General features: G+C 47.4%; 1 protein-coding gene across 1 annotated transcript in view; it reads right to left on the bottom strand.

Moving 5' to 3' along the window:
- EFNB1 (ephrin B1) overlaps window positions 1–24,669 on the bottom strand; it is a 72,775-nt gene that overhangs the window by 14,564 nt on the left and 33,542 nt on the right. The window contains exon 2 of the mRNA XM_035113208.2: window positions 14,533–14,810. Within this exon, the coding sequence (XP_034969099.1) occupies window positions 14,533–14,810 (278 nt within the window). The remainder of the gene's footprint in view (window positions 1–14,532; window positions 14,811–24,669) is intronic.

Raw genomic sequence — 24,669 nt, 5'->3', positions numbered from 1 at the left:
GGAATTGAGTCCTGCTCATGGGCTTCCCAGTGGGGCATCTGGCTGGCCAATGTGAGAACAGGATGCTGGACTAGGTGGGACGCCTTTGGCCTGATCCAGCAATGCTCCTCTCCATGGTCTTTTGGTGCTGATTTTCCACTAATGCAGGGGGTTGGACTAGATGACTCTTACCTTCCAATCCTACCATTCTATGATTCTAAGAAGAATTCCACTATATGTTAGCAGGAACTGACCTGTAGCTTTCTGTGGAACAACATCAAACATTGTATTATGGTGCCCAAAGTTTAACTTGCACACAATCACTGCTAACTCTGGCATCCTTTATGAATGTAAACCCACCAGTTTTCCAAAGTGGCTGTAACTGCAGAACAGAGGGCAGCTCAACTCCCTGTCACCCCTCTCCCCTCCACAATCACCAGTCCAGACCAGAACAACCCAGACTGAATCGCTAGTTCTTGACAGACTGGACGGAGCCACCATCCACAGACCGCAGACCTCCTGATTCTGGGAGGCAGGACTCAAACCACAATGCCAGTGCGGTCAACAAAGGCTACTTCTCTGATTACAAGCTCATCTGCTCAATGCCCAGGGAGGGAGAGGCAGAGAAAGAGGGTCACAGAGAACTGGAGAAATAGAGTGGTTCCACCGATATGGACTCCTTCCAAAAGATTTCCCAGACAGAAGGCAGACCTCGACCAAAGTTCTGAGTGGTAAGCAGGACTCCCTAGCTGGGAGTGACAGAAAGAGATCAATTGCTGTTTTGTTCAACGCAACAAAGTATTGTACATAAGATCCTGCTGAATCAGGCCACTGACCCACCTAGTCCAGCATGCTGCTCTCACAATGGCCAAACACACCAAGAACCCAGGAATCAAGATAGGCTGCCTGGATCAAGCCAATGACCCATCTGCTCCAGCATCCTGTTTCCACAGTGGCCAACCAAATACCTTAATGGGAAATCCAAAAGCAGGATTTAAGCACAAGAGCACCCCCCCCCCAAAACCCCTAGGCTTCCAGCAATTGGTATCCAGAAGCATTGCTGCCTCCCATGATGGAGGCAGAACATAGTCATTGTGGCTAGTAGCCACCAGTAGCCCTCTCCCCCATAAATGTGTCCAGTCCTCTTTTATAGCCATCACTGCCTCCTGTGGAAGCAACTTTCAAAAGTTAACTATGTGCCAAGATGGACTTCCCTTTTATCTGTCCTAAACCTTCCAACATTCAGCTTCATGGAATGTCCACGAGTTCTAGTGTTATGAGGAACACTAGAGGAACAGCAAGGAAAAAATTATCCATGCCACCCATAAGCTTATAAACTTCTATAATGTTGCCTCTTATTTGCTTTTCACCAAAATGATCATTTGGGTTTCCCTTTTCTCAACCCTTTCCAACTCCACCATTTCCTTTTTGATGTGAGGTGAAAAGAAATGTGCAAAGGATTCCAGACCCACCCCCAGAGCTCCCTGCCCTGCCCTACCCAATAAAAAAAGTACTATTCAGAATAGTGGCCTGCATGCCTCACCCACTAAGGAAGGTAACAACACAATAAAACTCAGGACAGTAACAGTTGTTTGCACATGTATCCAAAAAATAAATGTGTGAAAAAATAAACATATACATTGATCTAAGCTTGCAGCCAAAAAAAAAAGGATAGACAGCAAAGAATGTTGCACTGAAATTATATTTATGCATTTATATGTTATTAATAATTCTATCTATATTTGTATTTTTATATAACTTCTATTTAGCTGTTATTCTTGCATTGGAGGGGGTTGACTAGATGGCCCTTGGGGGTTCCCTTCCAACTCTACAATTCTACGCTTCTATGACCTCAGAAGGTGGTGGACTCTCCTTCCTTGGATGTTTTTAAGCAGGTTGGATGGCCATCCGTTGGGGATTCTTTGGCTGTGATTCCAACACCGCAGATGGTTGGACTACGGGTCCCTTCCAACAATTCTAGAATTCTATGCCTAACCAACAACAACATAAGCAATTGCTTTATAAGGTCAGTCGGGTGGAAAACAGTAACTGGGGAAGATGGGACAGTGGATTTCTACCATAATCGGCTCACTGCTAGAGCTTCACAGTTTAGCTTTTTTGCTGGACGCTTTTCCTGGTGGTGGAAAAAGGCATCTCTTCTTGCTAGACACTTCTATTAAAGAATGCACTTTTAAGTTAGAGGTTGAGATAAAGGACGAAGGCTGCTGAAGGCAGGTAAGGCATTCTTTCTTCTTTTTCTTTTTTTAAGGCTACTGCGCAAGGCATGAAATGAATTCTAGCCAAATCACATGGGTCACTTCTCTTCACTTTCCCTGCTTGGAAGCACCAGGGTGATAATTCTTCTAGACACAGAAAGCGCACAGGGCAGAGGCAGAAGCAGGAGGGAGTGTGCCGGGCCACACAAAGCATGGACATCAGCATTGTTGATGCCTGAACTCGCAGAGCTGGAAAAGGTTCGGAAAAGGGCAACCGAGATGATCGAGAGGATGGAACAATGCCCATGTGGGGGAAGGTTGCAGCATGTGAAGAAAGACTACAGCGTATGGGGCTTTTCAGTTTAGAGAAAAGGTGCTGGAGAGGCGACATGACAGAAGCTTATACAATGATGACCGGCCTGGAGAAATTGGAGGGAGAGAAGCCCACCCGGCCACCCACCTCCGCGCAGCTGCTTCCTAACACTGCAGCTTCATGGACATCCAATGAAGCTGAATGTCGGAAGATTCGGGACAGAGAAAAGAAATCACTTATTCACGCATAAACCATGGAAGTTGTTCCCGCAGGAGGCAGTGGTAGCCACCAAGCCGGATGTCTTGAATAGAGGATTAGACAAATTCATGGAGGAGGGGAGGGCTATGCTCTGCCTCCATGGTCAGAGGCAGCAATGCATCTGAATACCAGTTGCTGGAAACTGCAGGAAGGGGGAGGGTGCTCATGGGCTCGGATCCTGCTTGTGGGTTTCCCATTGGGGCATCTTGCTGGCCCCTGTGAGAAGAGAGTTCTGGGCAAGATAGGCCATTGGCCTGATCCAGCAGACACTCCTTATGTTCTCACAAAGAAGCCTGCTAACTAAGCATCATGCTATCATCCACAGAAGCACTTTTGCCTCCTGAGAACTACGTTAACGAGTAAGAACATAATACCTGTTTTATTTTATTGTATATGTATATGTATGTAGACCTCCTTTTTTCCTCCAAGGAGCTCAAGGTGGTACACATGTTCCTCTTCCTCCTTTCATCCACACAACAATCCCGAGGGGTAGCTTAGGCCAAGAGGACAAGACTTGCCGCCAACGTCACACACAGTGTGCTTCATGGCCGAGTGGGGATTGGAACCCTGGTCTCTCCGAGGTTCAAGTTGAACACTCTAAGCAATACACCACTTGGGTACCATGTAAGAACATCAGAAGAGCCTGAATGGCCCATCTAGTCCAACACCCTCTTCTCACAGTGGCCAACCAGATGCCCCAATGGGAAACCCACAAGCAGGATCCTAGCCTAAGAGGATCCTCTCCTATGGTTTCCATAAAAATGCAAGAGGTTGGATGCCCATCTGTCTGGATTATTAACTGTGATTCCTTCATTGCAGGAGGTTGGGCTAAGTGACACTTGGGGGTCCCTTCCAACTCTACAATTGTGCCATTCCATGAGTGCGTCAGTGCAGACTTGCACAGTCCCTCCTCCCCACACACTCAGGGACACTGGGGTGGGGTTTGCTTGTGTTATTTCCATCTTTCAAAGCAAAATGTGATCTGGGCAGGTTGGAAGATTTGGAACGTACAACACTTGGCGAAAGATAAAATGTAAGGGGGCTCTTAAACAGTAAGCTTTGGACAAAATTAAGCATTCTGAGCTGCCTCCCAGGTTCTCTTTAGCAGGTCTCTGTTATGATTTGGGGTCCAGCGCACCATTAACGTGCCGTGGCTGCAGCAAAATCCAAGCTGCTGGCCTTTTTATGGGGCTAAATGACTCTTGCAGCTGTGCAAGCTGTCTGGGTACTTTTAAAGGAGCAGGTAGAGTAGAGGCAAAACTGCACACATCTTTCCCTTTCCTTTGCATTCAGATCAAACCCGACAAAATCATTAAGTAAATCATATGAAATTCTTTCTGACTTTAGGTCCTACAAGAAATCTGTACTAAAACAGCTGGGGGGGGGAGGTATTTCAGACAGGAAATTCCTTTGGGCTTCCGGACCCAAGAAACTAAGAAGAGATTGCTGGATCAGGCCAATGGAATATCCAGCCTGTTCTCACAATGGCCAAATGCCCCTAGGAATCTAGGTAGACTGCCACTGGACCTGGAAGATCCATAAAAAGAAAGGAAGAGCTTTCTGGATCAGGCGAATGGTCCATAAGTCCAGCATCCTCTTCTCACAACTAGATGCCCCAGTGGGAACTCCACAAGCAGGATGTGAACACTAGAAATCATAGCATCTAAAGAAGCTGAATATTGGAAGATTCAGGACAGATAAAAGGAAGTCCTTCTGAGTTAATGTATGGAACTCACTTCCACAGGAGGCAGTGATGGCTACCAACCAAGAGGATTGGACAAATTCATGAAGGAGAATCACACTGTCAATGGCTACTAGCCAGGATGGCTATGCTCTGCCTCCAAAGTCAGAGAGACAGTAAATGCTTCTGAATCTCAGTTGCTGGAAACCACAGGAGGGGAGAGGGCTCTTGTGCTCAAATCGTGCTTGCGGGTTTCCTCTTGAGGCTTCTGGTTGGCCGCTGTGAGGACAGAATGCTGGACCAGATAGGCCATTAGCCTAATCCAGCAGCCTCTTCCTTTAAGCAGAGTCTTCTGCTTTGCCAATTTTAAATCGTGTTCAACGATTCATTTCCTGGGCTAGATTCAGACATTTGATAGTTTAAATGCCATGCTGACCATTTTCATTGAACAGCAGCCTGCAAGCAATTTAATTAAATATAAATACACTACATTTCCTCACCAGTTGTACTTCAAACACCCTGATGGGCACTGACATTTGCATCTGCCTTCAGGAGCCTTCACCCTTTATCTCATCCAACTGAATATTTAAGGGGAGGGTGTGTGTGCAAGCAAATACCTTTTCTTAGTGATTTAGTCAATTTTTAATTTCCATGTTCTGCATCAGTTTCAATTGCGTTTCTACAATCTGCAAGGCACCCTGGGAATTTTACCAAAAGGCATGGGATGAATCCCTTAAAACATACCCTCGCAGAACAGTAGAGTTGGAAGGGACTCCAAAGATCATCTATGCAATGCAGGAATCACAATTAATTGCAAATGTTAATTTCAACATTAGAATTTCAACATTGCAGTCCATTTTGAAAGGACTGTGGCCTCTCAGCTTAGGAACTAGAGATGCTCAAAATGCACTTCGGCACAGACAAATGTCAGGTTCTTCCCCTTAGGCAGAAATAATCAGATGAACAACTATATGATGGGGGACACCTCCCTTGACAGCAGCACAGGTGGAAAGGATCTGGTGGTCTTAGTAGAAACCACAAGCTTCACATGAGTCAACAGTGTGGTGCAGCAGCAAAAAAGGCTCATGCAATCCCAGGCGTGATCAACAAAAGTTTAGTTTAGGGAATGAATAGCAACCTTCTACTCTGCCTTGGCCACACCCCACCTGGTGTCCTATGGCACCCTGCTTTAAGGAGGATACTGACAAGCTAAAAGGTGTGCAGAGGAGGGCAGCCAAGAGTTGGAAAGGACCCCAAGGGTCATCTAGCTGAACCCCCTGCAATGCAGGAATCACATCTCATGAATACCTGACTGGTGGTCGGCCATCTGACGTCTGCCTAAAATCCTCTAAGGAGGAGAGTCCATAACCTCCTGAGCTTGTGTGTTCCACTATTGAACAGCTTTTACCCTCAATAAGTTCTTCCTAGTATTTAGTCAGTATCTCCTTTCTTGCAATTTGAATCCATTGGTTTGGGTCCTCCCCATTAGGGCAACAGAAAACAAGTTTGCTCCAGCTTCCACGTGACAGCCCTTCAGATATCTGAAGACAGAGACCTTTAAAAAGAAGAAGGGGGCAATTTTCCACTTCCGGAAAGCTATGCTGGGAACTTCTTGAGGGGGGAGGGGATCCAAAATAAACTAAAAACCGGGGTGGGAGGGAGTGCCTTTCCTCAAAAACCTCGGTATCTCGCAAAGCAAAACCTTTACAGAAGTTCAAAGTGGTGTCAGCCAGAACATCTCGTTGCAGGGTGCATTGTTTTGGGCCGTGTTCAGAAGGGCAGGGAACTGGGAAAGAATAACAGAATTGAAGCGTGGGAAGGGATCTCCAAGGGTCCTCTAGTTGAACCCCTCCACACACAATGCAGGAATCCCAGCTCAAAAATCCTGACAGATGGCCATCCGACCTCTATTTAGAAACCTCCAAGGAAGGAAAGAGCATCACCTTCCCGGCAGGCTTAAGCTTTGTGGTTCTCTTTCAGGAACTGACCACCGGACAGACATCCAAATCAAGCATCCTCTCACACTTGATTATCTTGGCTCCGTCGAACCACTTGGCCCGTGCGCTCACTGCAACTTGCCAGGACCTTCGCATTTCTTTTCAAGGAAGCAAATTAAAAAGAAAAATCTTCTCCCTTGGAGAAAAGAAGCTTTTTAATGAAAGCTGTTTAGCATTCAGAAGCTTGATGTTTCGGGGACTCCAAGAGGACGGGGGGGGGGGGGGAAATGTCACACAAGGCTTTTGCAGGCCTTGCTGGTTGTTTGGAAATCCAAGCTCTGAGCAGTGAAAGGAGGAGAAGGAAGAGGAAGATGCGGCCCCAAACATGAGAACATAAAAAGGGCCTGCTGGATCAGGCCAACTAGTCTAGCAAACTGTTCCCACAGTGGCCAGATACCCTTAAGAGCCTCGAAATCTAGATGGACTGCCTCTGGGACTGGAGGTTCTGGAAGAACACAGGGAAGAACTTGTCTGCTGGATCAGGCCAATAGCCCATCTAGTCCAACATCCTGTCCTCACTGCCCAAACAGATGCTCCAAAGGTAGACCAACAAGCAGGACGTGAGCACAACAGCCCTCTCCCCTCCTGTGGTTTCCAGCCACTAGGATTCAGAAGCATTGTGCCGTGGATAGCCCTCTCCTCCTCCATGAATTTGTCTAATCCTCTTTTAAAGCCATCCAGGTTGGTGGCTATCGCTGCCTCCGGAGGTTAGGAATTCCAGAGTTTAACTCTGTGCTGCATTGAGAAGGGACTTTCTTCTATCTGTCCAGAATTTTCCCATATTCAGCTTCATGGCATGTCCACCAGTTCTAGTGTAACGGGAGCTGTTCGATAGTGGAACGCACTCCCTCAAGATGTGGTGGGCTCTCCTTCTTTGGAGGCTTTTAAGCAGAGGTTTGATGGCCATTTGCCTGTGCTTCTTGTTTCCTGCCTTGCAGGGGGCTGGACCAGATGGCCTTTGGTGATCCCTTTCAACTCTACAATATCCTATGATTATATGAGAGAGGAGCATTTTATAAACTTTTATGCATAATTCTATAAACGCCTATTGTGTCCCCTATTCCTCACCTTTTCTGTAAGTTAAAAAGTCCGAAAAACTGCAAGATTTCTTCATATGTTGCAACTGTTTTTTTTATTTGCACTACAACCTGTTTTCAAATGCTGCAACAATTCTTCATAGGGGAGTCTCTCCATCCCCTTGATAGTTTTGGTTGCCCTCTTCTGAACCTTTTCCAACTCCACAATATCCTTTTTGACGTTCCCGGCAGGAGAAGGGGGGGTAACAGCTGTGCCCAGGGTGTTTGGCAGCAGGTGAGAGAATGATGAGCCCCAGGAAACTGCCATGGTCCAGAAAATGCAGCAGATTCTCCACCTGGGTTTTGGAAACCAGGGGCGGGTGGCACAGCGGAAGAGAACAGCCCCCGCCCACCCTCCTTTTAAGCTTCCTCTGGGCTTAAATCCTGCCAGTAATAGAAAAGGCAAGGGGAGAGGAGCTTACATCTCTTGAGGTTTCAGGGGAAGACAAAAACGTGGGTGGTCCAGACTTGCTTTTTACGGCGATCTCTGGAAGTTGGCAGCAGAGAGGTCTTGGGACTCGCGGGGGATCCGAGATCAGACGAAGATCTTTGGCCCACCCAGAGGCTGAGGATCAGTGCTCAGTGGATGCAAGGAGGAGAAGTCAAGGAAGATTAAGGTCAGGCATGAGACAGGACGAGAGACAAAGGAACACAGGAAGCAGCCTTATACTGAGTACTTGGTCTATCTTGCTCAGCACTGTCTATGCTTTCTGGTAGCAATGGCCCTCCAGGCTTTCAGTCAAGGGGTCTCTCTCCCGGCCCTATCTGCAGATGACACTGGGGATTGAACTTGCAATGTAGATGCTCTACCACTGAGCTGTGACCCTTCTGCTAGGAATAAAGGAAGATTCCAGTCCTCATGGTTCTCAATAACAGGCTCAGCTGAATAGGAACATAGGACCCTTATACTGAGTCAGACCCTTGCTTCTCTTGTCTACACTGACAGGCAGCAATAGCTTGCCAAGGATTCAGGCAGAAGCCTATCATAGCCCTAACCAGAGATGCCATTGGGAAAGGGATTTTTCTGCCTTCAAGACTGATGCTCTACCACTGAGCTATGGGCCTTTGTTGGGCAATCACTGCCATGGAAGATCCACTCACCCTGCTTCCCTTTGGCAGGGCTGCTTAAACTCTTGGGTTGCCCTTAGATGAAAGAATATACAGGCATTCCCCCACTTAACGCGCATTCTACTTGCACACGACTGCTTTTACAAGGGTCGCCGCAAAGTAAGTAAAGAATTTGAATGAAACGGCACGCCTACCCTTGCTCGGGTCAGCTGCCTGGAAGTCGCTCTTGGCCACTCGCTTGCTGCAATGTCACTGAATGGAGGGAAGGCATGCTGGGCAGAGGCCCTGAGCAACTTCCAGGCAGCATTCCCAGCGGTGCACATAAGTCTCTTTCCTCCCCACACACGCTCTCTATTAAAGTGGGGGGGGCTCCCCACTTTACACAATTTCTGTGATGCATGCAGAGGTCCAGAACGGAACACCTGTATACAAAAGTATACAGGGCCTTCAAAACAGCAGCTCAGCTTAACAGATTTCACCCGATAAACACCACGACGCAGGGAGAGATTTCAGCCTACAAATGCCACGATGCAGGGTTGCAAAAGGGCTGGAAATTCATGGAAATGTCCAGCACCTCGCAGTTGTAAAGTTATGAAAAGACAGGTTTTCTCCAGTATGATTTGGAGCATTACAGATTTTGGCCTGACAGCCTTCAGCTCCCAAAACAGCAATCTGCTGTTCTGGGTGTGCATTATATGTTAAGTAGTTTTTGCTGCCTTTAAGATAGCAAAGGAAGACAGGAAGTTTCCTCATACCATTGTCAGACTATTGGTCCATCTAGTTCAGTACTGTCTACACTGACTGGCAGCAATGGTGCTCCAGGGTTACAGGCAGGGGTCTCTCTCCCAGCCCCAACTGGAGGGGTTGAAGATGGGAGTTTCTGCTTGCAAGGCAGGTGCTATAGCTCTACAGAAAGTGTTGCAGGGGTTCTGTTCAAGCTTCAGACTCCTTCCCATCTCTTAAGCCCCTCGCTGTCCATTGTCTCCACTTAGTCCTACACAAGTTAAGCTAAAGGGATTGAGCTACTCCTGCAAGCAGGATTTGAGAACAAGAGCCCCTCCCTTCCTGCGGTTTCCAGCAACTGATAATCAGAAGCCTTACTGCCTCCAACTATAGAAGCAGAGCAGAGCCACTGTGGCTAATAGCCATCAATAGCCATCTTCCATTAATTTATCCAATGCTTTCTAAAACCATCCAAGTTGGTGGCTATCTCTGCCTCCTGCAGCAGCGAGTCCCATAGGTTAACAAAGGAGGACTCTCTTTTGTCTGTCCTAAGTCTTCCAACATTCAGCTTCACAGAAGGTCCACAAATTCTGTAGTCACAAGAAAGGGAGAACAGCTTTTCTCTGCCCGCCTTCCTCAAGCTATGCATGATTTCTTAAACTTTTATTGTGCCGCCTCTTCATCGCTTTTTCCGTGTGCTGAAAAGTCCCAAATGCTGCAACCTTTCCTCTTGAGGGGGGGGTCAACTGATTGTTTGGGGGTGCCCTTTTCTGATCTTGCTGCAACTCTTGATATGGTGGAGACTGGAGAGGAGGCATTTGAGAGGAATCCAAAAAGCCAGCTTCCCAACCTTTCACATCAGACCCTTCACCTTTCACTGCTCCCCATCTGCCTGAGGATCCACCTGCCCTTTGCGAGGAAGTGACCTACTCACAGCAGAAAGGGCATCGTTCTACTTGGAACAGACAGACAGAGACAACAGGCCACCAATCACCCACAAGTGTGGGGAGAAGAGATACAACAGCTGACAAAAGAGATTCCTCAGCAATGAATATCTGAACATAAGTGCTGGATCAGGCCAACGGCCCACACAGTCCAGCATTCTGTCCTAACCAACCAGATGCTCCAATGGGAAACCAGCAAGCAGGATCTGAGCAGGAGAGGCAATGCTCTCCCCTCCTGTGGCTTCCAGCAACTTGTGGCATTCAGAAGCATTGCTGCCTCCATCTCAACAGTCCTCTCCTCCACAGATTTATCAAATCCTCTTTCAAAGCCATCCAAGCTGGTGGCCATCACTGCCTCCTGTGGGAGGGAGTTCCAAGATTAACTAAGCTCTGAGTAAAGAATGGATTTCTTTTTAGGTGTCCTAAATCCTCCAAATAGTCAAATCCTGGGATATGGGACCTGAAATGAAAGGGGCTGGTGATGCCCTGCTTGCCTCCATGGAAGCTGTTCTGATTGCTCTACCCACTTACCTCTATAGCCATCAAGTCCCACATCCTTGCCCCCCCACCGCAATCATCACATTGAGCCCCCTGGTGCTGCTCTCAACCCCAAACAAGCATCCCAATAGGCTTCACCCCAGGATATAGGTGAAACTGACAAGGCCCACTTTTCATTTTCACGACTGCCAGAAAGTGTTATGTTGTTAATGCAATCTTGTTCTATTTACACTGCTGAAATGTTGTTCGTTTACAATGTGTTATATATTTGCTACTGTGTTGTTTTCCCATGGTGCTATTATGAAATTGAATTTGCAATGTTTGATTCTGAGATGCATTCCCGTTTTTTCTCTGCTGCTTTGAAAAGCAGCAAACAAATAAAACTGGAAGCTTCCAGAAGTCCTAATACAGCACATAGTTAACCTATGGTATTCCCTCACGCAGGAGGCAGTGATGGCCACCAACTTGCCTGGCTCTAAAAGAGGACTGAACGAATTCACAGAGGAGAGGGCCGCTGGTGACTAGCTAGCAACGATGGCTATGCTCTGCCTCTGCGATCAGAGGCAAAGATGCTTCAGGGCCAGATGCTGGGAGCTGCAGGAGGGAAGAGTGTTAATGTGCTCAAATCCTGCTTGTGAATTTCCTACAGGCATCTGGATGGGCAACTATGAGAAGCGGATGTCATCGACAGCCCTCTCCTCCATGTCTAATCTTCTTTCAAAGCCATCCACATTGGTGTCTATCGGGGCTTCCTGGGGGAGCAAGTTCCACAAATTAAATATGCACTGTGCTAAAATATGCATTGTGCTTCTATCTGTCCTGAATCTCCCAACAATCCGCCTCAGTGAATGGCCATGAGTTGTGGGGGAGAGGGAGTTTTTTCTCTCCCATTTTCTCTAGGCCGTGCATAATTTCATAAACTTCTTTTGTGTTGCCTCTTCCACACCTTTCCTCCAAACTAAAAAAGCCCACAAAGATCACTCTCGTGAGCAAGCAGCAGGCTGTGTCTTTGCTCCTTCCTAAGATGCTCTCAAGTCCCCAGGCTGGCTTCCTCGCTAGGAGAGAAATCCCAGATCTAACAAGTCCTTGTTCCTCCCATATAAAGGAGCCCTTGAGAGAGATGTTGCACGCTGGGACTCTTTGCTCTTGAGAAGCAATGGCAGCTGTGGGGAAGCCGGCAAGCAGAAGTGGGGGCGGGGGCGGGAGGGTGAGACTCTCTCCGGAAAAGCATCCCTCGGCCATATAACTGGAGCAGGTGGCAGGGGCTGAACGGCATGGCAGCTGTGCAAACCCCAAGGAGCAACACAAGGCTCGGGTCTGTTCTAGACCTCACGACGGCCTGGGATGGCTCAACGCGGCAGACTTTTTGGTTTGGAGCAGAGGCAGCACGATAGAGATATTGCGTCCAGTTCTGGAGGAGGATAAAGAAGGTGCGCAAGAGGAAGGCAGCCAAGAGGATGAAGGAGACCTGGAAACTAAGCCTTTCAAGGAACGGTGGGAGTTCTATCATGACACCTTTTCTCTAAACTACAAAGTCCCAAATGTTGCAACTGTTCTCCATCAAACACATATTCAATTCTCTCCCAAGTTACCCCTGCTGAATATGTGGAGACATTTCACCAAAAGGAACTGACTTGGACTCCCCTATCAGGAACGGTTGCAGCGTTTGGGGCTTTTTGGTTTGGAGAAAAGACAATAGAAGAGACATGATAGGCGTTTATAAATGGATGCAAAGCATGGAGGAAGGGGATAGAGAAATGTTTTGCTCCCTCTTTTCTAACACTGGAACTCGTGGACATCCCATGAAGCTTGTGTTAGAAAATTCAGGACAGATAAAAGAAAGTCCTTCTTCAAACAGTGCAGTTAAACTATGGCACTCACTCCCCCAGGAAGCAGTGATGGCCACCAACTTGGATGGCTTTAAAAAATTGGGCAAATTCATGGAGGAGGAGGAGAGGGCCATTGAGGCCACCAGCCATGACAGAGTCTCTGCTCTGCCACCAGAGGCAGCAACCATCCTAATAACAGTTGTTGGGAACAGCAGGAGGGGAAAGGACTCTTGTGCTCAAACCCTGCCTGAAGGTTTCATAGAGTCATAGAATTGTAGAGCTGGAAGGGGTTCCGGGGGTCATCTATTCCAACCCACTGAAATGCAAAAATCTCAACTAAAGCATCCATTGAGGCATCTGGTTAGCCACTGAAAGAAGAGGATGGCCTCTTTTGGCCTTGTCCAAAAGGACAGTTCTTATGTTCTTATGGAAGAAAACCCAGCATTCAGTCCTCTAGCCCAATGGACTTTAACTGGTCCAGACCAAAAACCAGACCAAAGTCCAGACCCACAGCCTGCAACACGAAACCCACTTTTACATCTTGACTTTTGATTACTACTAACAATGCACACTGGTCATGCCAAAATTGGGACAGGCGGAGCAGCACCCCTTAGCGTTGCTACAGAACAGAAGGCAATGATATGGTGCGTGTGTTTTATGCTGAATCTGAGCAGAAAAGTTGAGAGGCCATTGAAAGTCAGTGTTTTTTGCATTCTGGGTGGTCTTGATAGCCAAAGACCGGCCTCATTCAACCCGTGCATGGGGGGATGGGGGGACGGACGACAGGAACCTTTGAGGGGCCCAGCCCAGAGAATCACTCTGGACCCTGCCTGCAAGCCCAGGACACAAACACACATTTCAGCTTGTGAATAGGGGTGGTGTTACATCTGATTTAGGATTAGGACTAGGATTAAGTTTAAGGTCAGAGCTGGGGCTTACCAGGCTTTTGGGGAACAGAATGTTTTTAAAGAAAGGGCTGATGCTGTGATATTTTTATTGTAACGATACGTGTGTGTTTTAATAAATCTTTGATAGATAGACAGACAAGAGATACAGGCGCGCGCACACACACACACACACCATTATGCGCATTCCACTCAAGCGCAACTGCATTTACATGCGTCACTGCGAAATAAATAAATGATTTTAACCAGGAAATGGTGCCGAAAGAGCAGGAGAGAGCAGGGGGGCAGGGAAAACAGCTTGCATGGCCGCTCCAAGTGTCTCACTGCCCGCCCCGCCCCCACTCACTCACTCACTCACTCTCCTTGGCCTTCTTCCTGGCTATCAGGGTTCTCTTGCCGCGGGGTGGGGGGGGCGTGCTCCACACCTTCACAAGCCCCTCCCTCCCTTGCTCGTATCCATGTTGTTCCTTATGCCCTCTCCCTCGCCACCCCACAAGAAGGGCAGAAACATTATTTCTTGAGGGTGGGGGAGAAACTAGATGAAAAGAAACCCGTCTCCAGCAACTTCCGAGACTAACAGGGGGAGCACCGAAAGGCCCCGCAGCGGCACTGGGCACGGGAGCCACCCAAGCTCCAAACCCCAAGCTCAAGTTTCCGATCATCAGAAGCAGACAAGGGCACATTGCAGTCCGGGTGAAGGCAAATGGGATGGACAGTTATCAGCTGAAAGAGTGCTGCTTCCCAGCCTCTCTCAAAAGCACCCCTACCCACGTTACACAAATTTCACATATACGCACAGAGTCCCTGAATGTAACCCCCGCGTAAGTGGGGGGACGCCTGTATATATAAAAATTATACTAATGTTTGATTGCTTTTTTAATGGTTCCTTTTCCCCTCTCTGTTTCTAGCTGGTTCTCTTTTAGCTATGAAGCCACCTTGAGTCTCTGTCAGTGGGAAAAGGCAGGATATAAATATGAATATACTAATGAAAAGTAGTCGGGCAAAATAAGACCAGAGGGCAAACAATGCAGCCGGGGAGACTCACAGGTGATGAAATAGTCCTGGTGCCTCTTGAACTCCAGGCCCATGTAGTTGGGGCTGAACTCCTGGAACTTGATGGTGAAGCGGATCTCCTGGTCAGGCCGGTTGCAGGTCACCAGCACGTTGGGGTCCATGATGGTGCTGCAGGAGTCTGCCTGGCCACGCTTCACCAGGTAGAGCTTGTAGTACTCGTAGGGCCTGGAGGGCTCAGCCTTTGGGCAGATAATGTCCAGCTTGTCCCCAATTTCTGGGTAGATGATCAGTCCCTTTCCAGACACAAACCTGAGAAAGGAGAAGGAAAGATGTTAGAGCAATGATGATGGTGGTGGTTGCAACTCCTACAATACAGAAATCACAATTGTTGTTGTTAGGGTTGCCAGACTCAATAGAGGACAGGACTTCTGTGCCTTTAATTGCCCTGCTCTCTTTTGAGTCTGGAAACCTTAAAGAGAAACCAGCAGACCCTTTGTTTAATTTCCACTTTTAATTATCCCACTTTTCGCCTTAAGGTCCCAGGGCAGGTAACATCATTAAAACAAAACATTAAAAACAGTTTTTATAAATGTCCAAAATGTTACTGGGGGCATTTTTGACATTTAAAAAACTGCTTCTAATGTGCTTCTAATGTACATATCTGGATATAGATAACCTAATTGTCATAGGGGCTGCAATAAACTTGGTGCAGATGATCATTTATAGTGGACTTGCTCAGTCAGTAGAGCATGAGACTCTTAATCGTGGGGCTGTGGGTTTGTGCCCCATGTTGGGCAAGATTTCTCCACTGCAGGATGATGATGATGATGATGATAATAATTTATACCCTGTCCACCTAGCTGGGTTTCCCCAGCCACTCTGGGTGGCTTCCAATAAAATATTAAAATACAATGGTCTGTTAAACATTAAAAGCTTCCCTAAACAGGGCTGCCTTCAGATGTCTTCTAAAGGTTTGGTAGATGTTTATCTCTTTGACATCTGGTGGGAGGGCGTTCCACAGGGTGGGTGCCACTACCGAGTAGGCCCTCTCCCTGGTTCCCTGTAACTTGGCTTCTCACAGCGAGGGAACCACCAGAAGGCCCTTGGCGCTGGACCTCAGTGTCCGGGCAGAACAATGGGGGTGGAGACGCTCCTTCAGGTATACTGGACCGAGGCCATTTAGGGCTTTAAAGGTTAGCACCAACACTTTGAATTGTGCTCAGAATGATCCTCATGGTTCCTTCCAACTCTACAATTCTATGATACGATTCCAGGGCAAGAATTATCGAGGGATGAAGGCAAAGAGAAGGAAGAACTGGACATCAACTTAGGTTCTCAAAGGGTGTGACTTGCCACACTGGTGTGGCAGGAGAGGATGACAAGTGTGGAGGGGGAAATTCAAGGGCAATCAAATAAACATTTGAACATTTCAGTGTAGTATAGTATGAACACACACACACACACACACACACACACACAACCCAGAAACAATATCCACACCTCTCTTCAAGAGCACTGGCTACTCTTCTACAGTTCTCCATGACATATTGTTGTGAAAAGGGAATTTCTACTCTGACAAATATGAAAGATCAGAAGAGAGGAAGGCTTCTTTGTGTTGAAGAGGAGATGAGAATTTGTCTGCCTCGAAGTAGACCTAATATAAATGAGATTACCTGGCAGATGCAAATCCACAGCTCTGAGTTTGTAGACGTACTTAAGGTACATATGGAAGAGGCTCATTTATAATTACATTTTGGGAATGATTCATGTTTTTAAGTAGCCACATTGTTTTATGCTTTCTGCATATCCCATGATCATATTATAAAGTAATCCTGTTCTATGGTATAATCAAGCACTGCTAGCTGTTTCTTTTTTGCTTTCCAATGCATTTCTTATCAATAAAAAAATGGGTGTGGCACGAGCAAATTTTTATTCTGAAAGTGTGGCCCAGAGGAAAAAAAGTTTGGAGAACCACAGACTTAGGCTAACGACCATAAATCTGTTCCTGGTGAAAGATAACTCAGGAACAGATGTGAAGGTAAAATTATCCTGACTGCTGCAGGGCAGAAACAGGGGGCTCCAGGAGGGCGAGGGGAATAGAGGGGAATAGTCGTGTGGGCCCAGATTGTTGGTTGCACCCTCCCAGTCAGGCTGTGAGGCATTACTTCTTTCCCAAAGCAGGGGGGAGGGGAAGAAATGCCCTAACATCTTAGGAATTGAGATAGACAGCCTCTGCAGCTAGAGGTTCCATAGGAGCTTGAGAAGAGTCCTGCTGGGTAAGGCCAAAGGGGGACCATCCAGTCCAGCATTCTCTTTTCAAGGTGGCTGGCCAGATGCTCATTATGGGAAACCAGAAAGCAGGGTCTGAGTAAAAAAGCCCTCTCCCCACACCAATTTCCAGAAACTGGACTTCAGAATCATTTCCATAAGGTTAATACTTTATTATTATCTGTTTGGAGCTGGGCTGTGTTTGTATTTCTGCTCCTCTAGCCTGTGATTCAGAATATGTTCAGAATGTCTGAAAGGGGATGTAAAGGTAAAGGTAAAGGGGACCCCTGACCATTAGGTCCAGTCGTGACCGACTCTGGGGTTGCGCGCTCATCTCACATTATTGGCCGAGGGAGCCGGCGTATAGCTTCCAGGTCATGTGGCCAGCATGACAAAGCTGCTTCTGGCAAACCAGAGCAGCACATGGAAACGCCGTTTACCTTCCCGCTGTAGCGGTACCTATTTATCTACTTGCATTTTGACGTGCTTTCGAACTGCTAGGTTGGCAGGAGCTGGGACCAAGCAACGGGAGCTCACCCCGTCACAGGGATTCGAACCGCCGACCTTCTGATCAGCAAGCCCTAGGCTCAGTGGTTTAACCACAGCGCCATCTGGGTCCCTATAATTATAGAGGAATCCTATAATTGTAGAGTTGGAAGGGAACCCCAGGGTCATCTAGCCCAACCCCCTGTAGTGCAGGAACCACAACCAATTGCAGAGAGGGCGAGAGAAAATAAGGTCTAGGTATGCAATGTTGCAGGTAACTATGGCACGGAGGCCGTAACGCTGCCCAGAGCTTTTAAAAGGAAGTTGTTCATAGTCTCCCCTCCTCATTGCCTTCTGACAAACCCCACCCATGTACAAAGGTCCCCTTCCCTGCCTTTTGGCAGCCTGGTGACTCACCCACGAAACCACCCCACAGATCATGAGATTGAGGCCCGATTCTCAGAAGCAGCTGATAAGATGTGTAAGCGTTGCGCCCCAGCTCACAAGACTAAACACTCCTCCGTCCAAAGAAATAAAAACCCAGCAGTGGGAGAGATGGGAAGCAGGAACCTCATTCCATCAGCATTGCTGAAAACCCAGCTCTATCAGCTGCTGAATAGTTTAGAAATCAATGCCATAATTTTTATTTTTCCTCTTCCCTCCCCCTCCCTTTTTCTTGCGTGTGGTTAAAAAGAAAAGAAAGAAAGACTGTAAGCCTGCATGGGCAGGGACTGTCTCATTTTCACTGACTGCATGTAAGATGAAGAGCAGGGTGCAAATGCTCTGAATAAACAGATTAAAAATTCTTTGTTAACCCATGCATATAGATGAAACACACTGGATATTCAAAAAACTCAATCCAGGATGCCAAATGCAGGGGTTGCAACATTCATATCCACAAAAATTAAGACAAATTTAAAGTAATTGTGAAGAGTTATACTCTGCAGGGATTATATTACACAAATCCACAGGCCCACCCCTTGACCCAAACCCCTGGGACTGGAACACAAAGAAGGAGGGGATTCTTTGCCCACCCACCCCAGGGTGGGTCCTATAAGGGAATTTTTAGCTGGGATTCCTGCATCTCAGGAGGTTGGACTAGATGAGCCTTGAGGTTGCTTCCAACGCTACAGTAGTATTCTTCTGACTTTATGCATCACAATCCTGAGTGATTAACACCAAGGTTCTGTCCTGGGCCCAATGTGTGCACAACCTGAAAGAAGGAATTGAGGCCAACCAAGATGATAAAGGGTCTGGAAACCAAGCCTTAAGAAGAGGAACAGTTGAGGGAGCTGGCGATGATCAGCCTGGAGAAGAGGAGACTGATAGATGGCATTACAGCCATCTTCAAATATATGAAGGGCTGTCCCATGGAAGATGGAGCAAGCTTGTTTTCTGCTGCTCTGGGAGGATCTGAACCAACAGATTAAAATGACAAGAAAGGAGATTCTGGATAAATACTAAGAAGAACCCCCTAGGGGTAAGAGCTTTCTGACAGTGGAACAGACTCTCATGAGAGGTGGTGGGCTCTCCTTCCTTGCAGGTTTTTAAGCAGAGGTTGTATGGGCCACCTGCCAGGAATACTTTAGCTGAGATTCCAGCATTCCAGATGCTTGAACGAGACGGCCCTCGGGTTCCCTTCTAACTCTACAATTCTATGTTTCTGTGTCCCAAAATCTTTGCTCCAGGTGTTAAAACTCAGGCAGAAATGAAGGGAATGTAGACTAACTTAAACTAATTGGGAAAAGTCCGCTCAGGCTTCCAGACATCAAGTCCCACCCCCTTCAATGCAGGAATTCCAGCTAAAAAATATTGGAGAGACAGCCCTTAACCTTTGCTTAAAATTCTCCAAGGAAGGAGGGTGTGCCTCCTTCTTCAAATGTTGTCTGTTCCAAAGTCCAATGGATCTTACTGGGTCAACATATTCCTCAGGCTGCTTACTAGCAAAATTCCCTTATACAGTGGTGCCTCGACTTACGAATTTAATCCATTCCAAAGGCACCTTCGTAGGCCGAAAAATGCCATTGGAAACGCAATTTTCCATAGGAATGCATTGGAAACGGAAGAATTCCTAAGTCGAAGCAACCCTATCTAAAAATTCGTAAGTCAAAAAATCCCGCCGCGGTTTCCTTTTGGATGTTGAGACATTCGTAAGCGTGCAGGCATTAGCTCCATTCGAAAAATTCGGTTGTCAAGTCGTTTGTAAGTCGAGGTACCACTGTATGCTTATGTCCCCCTCCCCCCCCCTCAAAAGGTGTGGAGGGAGGCTCCTTGCTATTGCTTTTGGCCAGTGCTTGTGCTCAAGATCAAGAGCCCCCCTTCCTCCAAAGACTCCTTTGTGCTCAGACTTGGGGTGTGGGGGACAGATATGGAAGCCTCTTTCACCTTGGAAGGAGGTGTCGGGTGCCAGGTGAGGATTCCCACATTGTTCCTAGAGGTGTTTTCTGGTGGTTAAAGTGAAAGTGCCCCTCCTAAGACCACTGAGTTGAGTAAACAAAGAGAACTCTGTTGGCCAAGGGGCCTTGGGGGGCAGGCAGCAGACACTCTTGCAGAGAAGAGGGGGGAGCGTTAAGGGCAATGGAAAGCCTCAAGCTCACCACCGGCGCCGACCAAGTGGATAACAGAATCATCCCTGTGTTGCATGGGGCTGGACTAGATGACCCTCGGGTTCCCTTCCAACCCTACATTTCTATGGTTCTATAAAAGCACAGAAATTCACAGATTATTTAGCTGTGGTTCTTGCATTGGAGAGAGTTGGACTAGATGGCCCTTGGGGGTCCCTGCCAACTTTGTGACTCCTCTGCTTGAAGACCTACACCTTAAAGCAATGGTTTCCAATAGTGGGTCCATGCAACCCACCCAGGGGTCCGTGGCACATACCTGTCAACTGCCCAGGACATCTTTTGGGGTAGGGGTGGGGAGATGCTTTCACATGAGAGCATGGTGCCAAAAAAGCATGTCTAGTGCAGTTTGGGGCACTGTGAAATCACAGGGGACGTGGGAGCCCAGACCAAAAGTTGTGCATCTCAGTTTTTATACTTGCATATGTTGGAGGGTATGGGGGCACCATTCACATAAAAACTACGACAGAGATAACAGCATTTTAAAAAGTAGGGGATCCATAGCTTGGCTTTTGAAAAACAGAGGGTCCACTGCCCTAAAGATAGCAAATGGGGCCCAACAGTTAGTGGCTTATGACCATCAGCTTCTCATGGGGGCTCAGGATGAAATCTCTGAAGAGCACTGAGCAATTCAGCTTTAATCCCCACTCACTCCACACAGTGGTTTACGGATTCCCAGAAGGGGCTTAAGCGGAATTCGATCTCACAGCCTAAGTGCCGCATCTGGCTTGATAATCTGGGGACTCCCAAAGATATACGTTAACAGATTGCACTGGGACAATCCTGCCTCCATTAATAGAATCACAGAATTGTAGAGACGGAAAGGGTCATCAAGTCCAACCCCCTGCAATGCAGGAATCTCAACTAAATCATGCATGACAGACGGTCATCCAACCTCTGCTTAAAAACCTCCAAGGAAGGGGAGCCCACCACCTCCCGAGGGAGACCGTTCCACTGTCAAACAGCTCGTGCTGTTAGAAAGGTCTTTCTGGTGTTTAGTCAGAATCTCCTTTCTCGTAACTTGAAGCCATTGGTTTGGGTCCTACCCTTTGGAGCAGGAGAAAACAAGCTTGCTCCATCTTCCATGTGAAATCCTTTTGGATAAGTGAAGATGGTTATCATATCTCCTTTCTTTCTCCTCTTTTGCACAACTACTTAAATCACTCCTTATAAGGCTTGGTTTCCAGACACCTGCATCACCTTGGTTGCCTTCCTCTGCACAACTTCCAGCTTGTCAATATCCTTCTTAAATTGTGCTCGCCCAGAACTGGACTCCTGGTGGGGGTCTGACCAATGCAGATTAGAGCCGTACTATGACCTTGATAAGGACACAAGACTTCTGTCAATACAGCCTAGAATAGCATTAGCTTCCCCCTTCCTCCAGCTGCATCACACTGTTGACTTGTGTTCAGCTTGTGGCCTATTAAAACCCCAAGATCATTTTCACATGTCCTACTGGCAAGCCAGGTGTCCCGTCCCCCCCAATCTTATATTTGTGCAACTGGTTCTTCCTGCCTAAGTGCAAAATCTTACATTTGTCCCAACCGAAATTTGTTTTGTTCATTTTGCCCCATTTTGTATGTTCTTGTGGATCCTCCAGGCCAGAGGCTTTCTCTCTATTCCTAGGCTGTTAGGAGCATTTCACCACTGTGAAAACTAGGTGCTGGGCTTGATGGGCCATTGGTCTATTCCAGCAGCCTCTTCTTACATTCTTATGAAACTGGAGAGCACCACAGTTCAAGGAGGATACTGACAAGCTGGAACGTGTCCAGAGGAGGGCAACCAAAATGGTCAAAGGCCTGGAAATGATGCCTTATGAGGAACGGCTTAGGGAGCTAGGTATGTTTAGCCTGGAGAAGAGAAGGTTAAAGGGTGATATGATAGCCATGTTCAAATATATTAAAGGATGCCATATAGAGGAGGGAGAAAAGTTGTTTTCTGCTGCTCCAGAGAAGCGGACACGGAGCAATGGATTCAAACTACAAGAAAGAAGATTCCACCTAAACATTAGGAAGAACTTCCTGACAGTAAGAGCTGTTTGACAGTGGAATTTGCTGCCAAGGAGTGTGGTGGAGTCTCCATCTTTGGAGGTCTTTAAGCGGAGGCTTGACAGCCATATGTCAGGAATTTCCTGCTTGGCAGAGGGTTGGACTGGATGGCCCTTGTGGTCTCTTCCAACTCTATGATTCTATGATTCTATGCTCTTAAAAGCATCCTATTTCGATAGAATTCTTCCAATGCTTCTGCTTGTCCTTGGGTCCAGCATGCTGGGTTTGGGAACCACCAGAATGAATCAGAACAGCAACACTGTTTAATTTTTTGACTTCTTCTTCAGGCAGCTTGCTGGCTCCAAGTTCAGGATCTACCTTAAAAAAAAACCTTCTTATCCCCCTTTCCTCCCACCTCCTTCCTCCTCTGAGTCACAAACAACAATGGCATTATTTGATTTTAAAAAAAATTCTTGGAATTGCTACCTCACCCGCTGATTTTCCATCTTCCTCCACGACTCAACATTAATCCTCAGTCCTGCTTATTTTAGGGTGCTAAACCTCCCACAAAAGCAGCCACAATCACCCAGCAGGTGACCATGTGTTTGTAATCAGCTCATGAATATTCACTGGCCTATTAGCATAACTGTACGTCTTGGGAATATATTTCCTAATGGGAATGAGTTTTATAAAGGGCGGGGTGGGGGGGGGGAGATGTTGAATCAAGCTCATCCAACAGGAAATAATGTCTCCAGAGGCAGCCTCATATTTTATACTGCACTGTAAAGAGCTTCTCTCAGCATTTCATCGGCACCTGATTTGAACACAAAGAGCTGAAAGGCTTCTCCCATCCATTCTCCTGCATTACAAAAAAGGGTTAAATCACAGCAGCAAATGCCTTCTGAACTAATGGCTTCAACACATTATTTCTGAGAGATGGCCCTTGGGGTTCCTTCCAACCATACAATCATATGACTGCCTTTCCCCATTTGAACCAACCTGGACTCTGCATTTACCATTTGAGGTCCATCTCTTTGTGCCTCCTCTGCGAGAGGTTTGAAGAATGGCAACACAAGAACAGGCCTTTCTTGTGGTGGCTCCCAGCTTGTGGGATGCTCTCCCCAGAGAGGCTTGTCTGGCACCTTCACAACATATCTTTAGACACCGGACAAAAACATTCCTCTTCTCCAAGGTCTTTGGCTATAGCCTTTAAAATGCAATGGGAAGGGAGAACTTTGTTTATGTTTGTTACTATGGTATGTGTTTTTATACAGCCCCGTGATCTTCAGGTTGAGGAAGGAAGGAAGGAAGGAAGGAAGGAAGGAAGGAAGGAAGGAAGGAAGGAAGGAAAGAAAGAAGGAAGGCCTTGGAAGGTAGAGAATTCTCCTTCCTTGGAAGCTTTTCAACAGAGCTCAAATGCCTGTCTCTTAGGGATTCTTGAGCAGTGATTCGTGTACTGCAGAGGGTTGGACTGGAAGACCCTTGGGGGTCCCAATCTACAGTGCTATGATTCATTTGAGGTTTTAAAACAGAGGTTGGGTGACCATCTGTCAGGGATCCTTTAGCTGTGCTCCCTGCATTGCACGGGGCTGGATTATATGGCCCATGGAGACAATTCCAATTCTCCAATTTTAGGCGAAATGCTGCTAGGTGTTGCAAGACATCGACACCCTGCTCCAAACCCAGCCCTCCAACCCCAATGCTTCTATTGCCTGGGGAGCAAGGGTGGTGGTTAAATACTCCTCTATTAATAAAGTCCAGGGAGCTAAGGAGAGGCTATGGGGCTGCCTTTGTCCCCTGCTGCCCTCTCCACTCGACCTGGACCCCTGGACCCCTCAGAGACACACTTTGAGGCTATTCTTCCCCCTCCATGTTTTTTCACTTTTAACGAGGCTCAGAGACAAAAGGGGCCCACCTCCATGTCCTCCCTAAATGGATTTACAAGATGCATCAATGGGGCAGAAAAGAGGTTCCCTTGGCAACCCCTAAGCTCCCCCCTACACCCAAACTCAGCTCCCCTCCTCTTCCCAGCCGCAAATGTTTGGAAATCTGGGAGGAGGAAAATCCCTCTGTGGTTAAGGAAAACCTGATGCTTTGGTTAACCCCAGAAACCCCCCTCCCCCCCCAAAAAAAAGCAGCTGCCATTTTGTAACTTGATTAAACCAACAATGCTCCCTCCCCATCCCCAGTCACATTGGAGTCCCCTTTGTGCGCTTGAAAGGCACCTCATTTAAAAGGGGGGGGATTAGGCATTGGGGGTGCCAGGACCGTCCTCGCCTCTGCCCTCCCCCTGGCTGCCCAAGCAAGAGAATTCTGGGAAGGAAGGAAGGAGCATGAAGACCTCCGTAAGAGCTTCAGTAAGAGGGAGAACAGCAATGGAGGTGGACGCACAAGAAGCTGCAGCAACATATAGCAGTGATTCCTGCATTGGAGGGGGGTTGGACTAGAAGATCCTTGGGGGTCCCTTCCAGTTCTAAAAGTGGAACACCCATGTGGAGCAAGGGTTTGGAATTAGGGCCCAAGGGCTGACTCGTAAAACCGTTTCATAGAAGTTTACACCTAGGGTCATCTAGTCCAACCCCCTAGAATTCAGAGGGGAATACCAGCTCAAGAATCACAGAATCCTAGAGTTGGAGGGGAGCTGGCCTATGGGACAGAAGATTTAGAAGGGGTGGCAGGATTGCACCCTTCACACAACTCGAGGGCCGTCAGATGGAAGAGGGGAAAGACTATCTCGGCAAGGGTAAGGAGACCAAGGAGAGAAAGGGGCAGATAACGTTATTGGAGAAAAAATGACAAAAGGGA

The sequence above is a fragment of the Zootoca vivipara genome, chromosome Z (genome assembly GCF_963506605.1).
Source record: "Zootoca vivipara chromosome Z, rZooViv1.1, whole genome shotgun sequence".
Taxonomy (NCBI): Eukaryota; Metazoa; Chordata; class Lepidosauria; order Squamata; family Lacertidae; genus Zootoca; species Zootoca vivipara.
The sequence above is the reverse complement of the archived record's forward strand: the minus strand, read 5'-3'. Positions and strand labels throughout refer to the sequence as shown.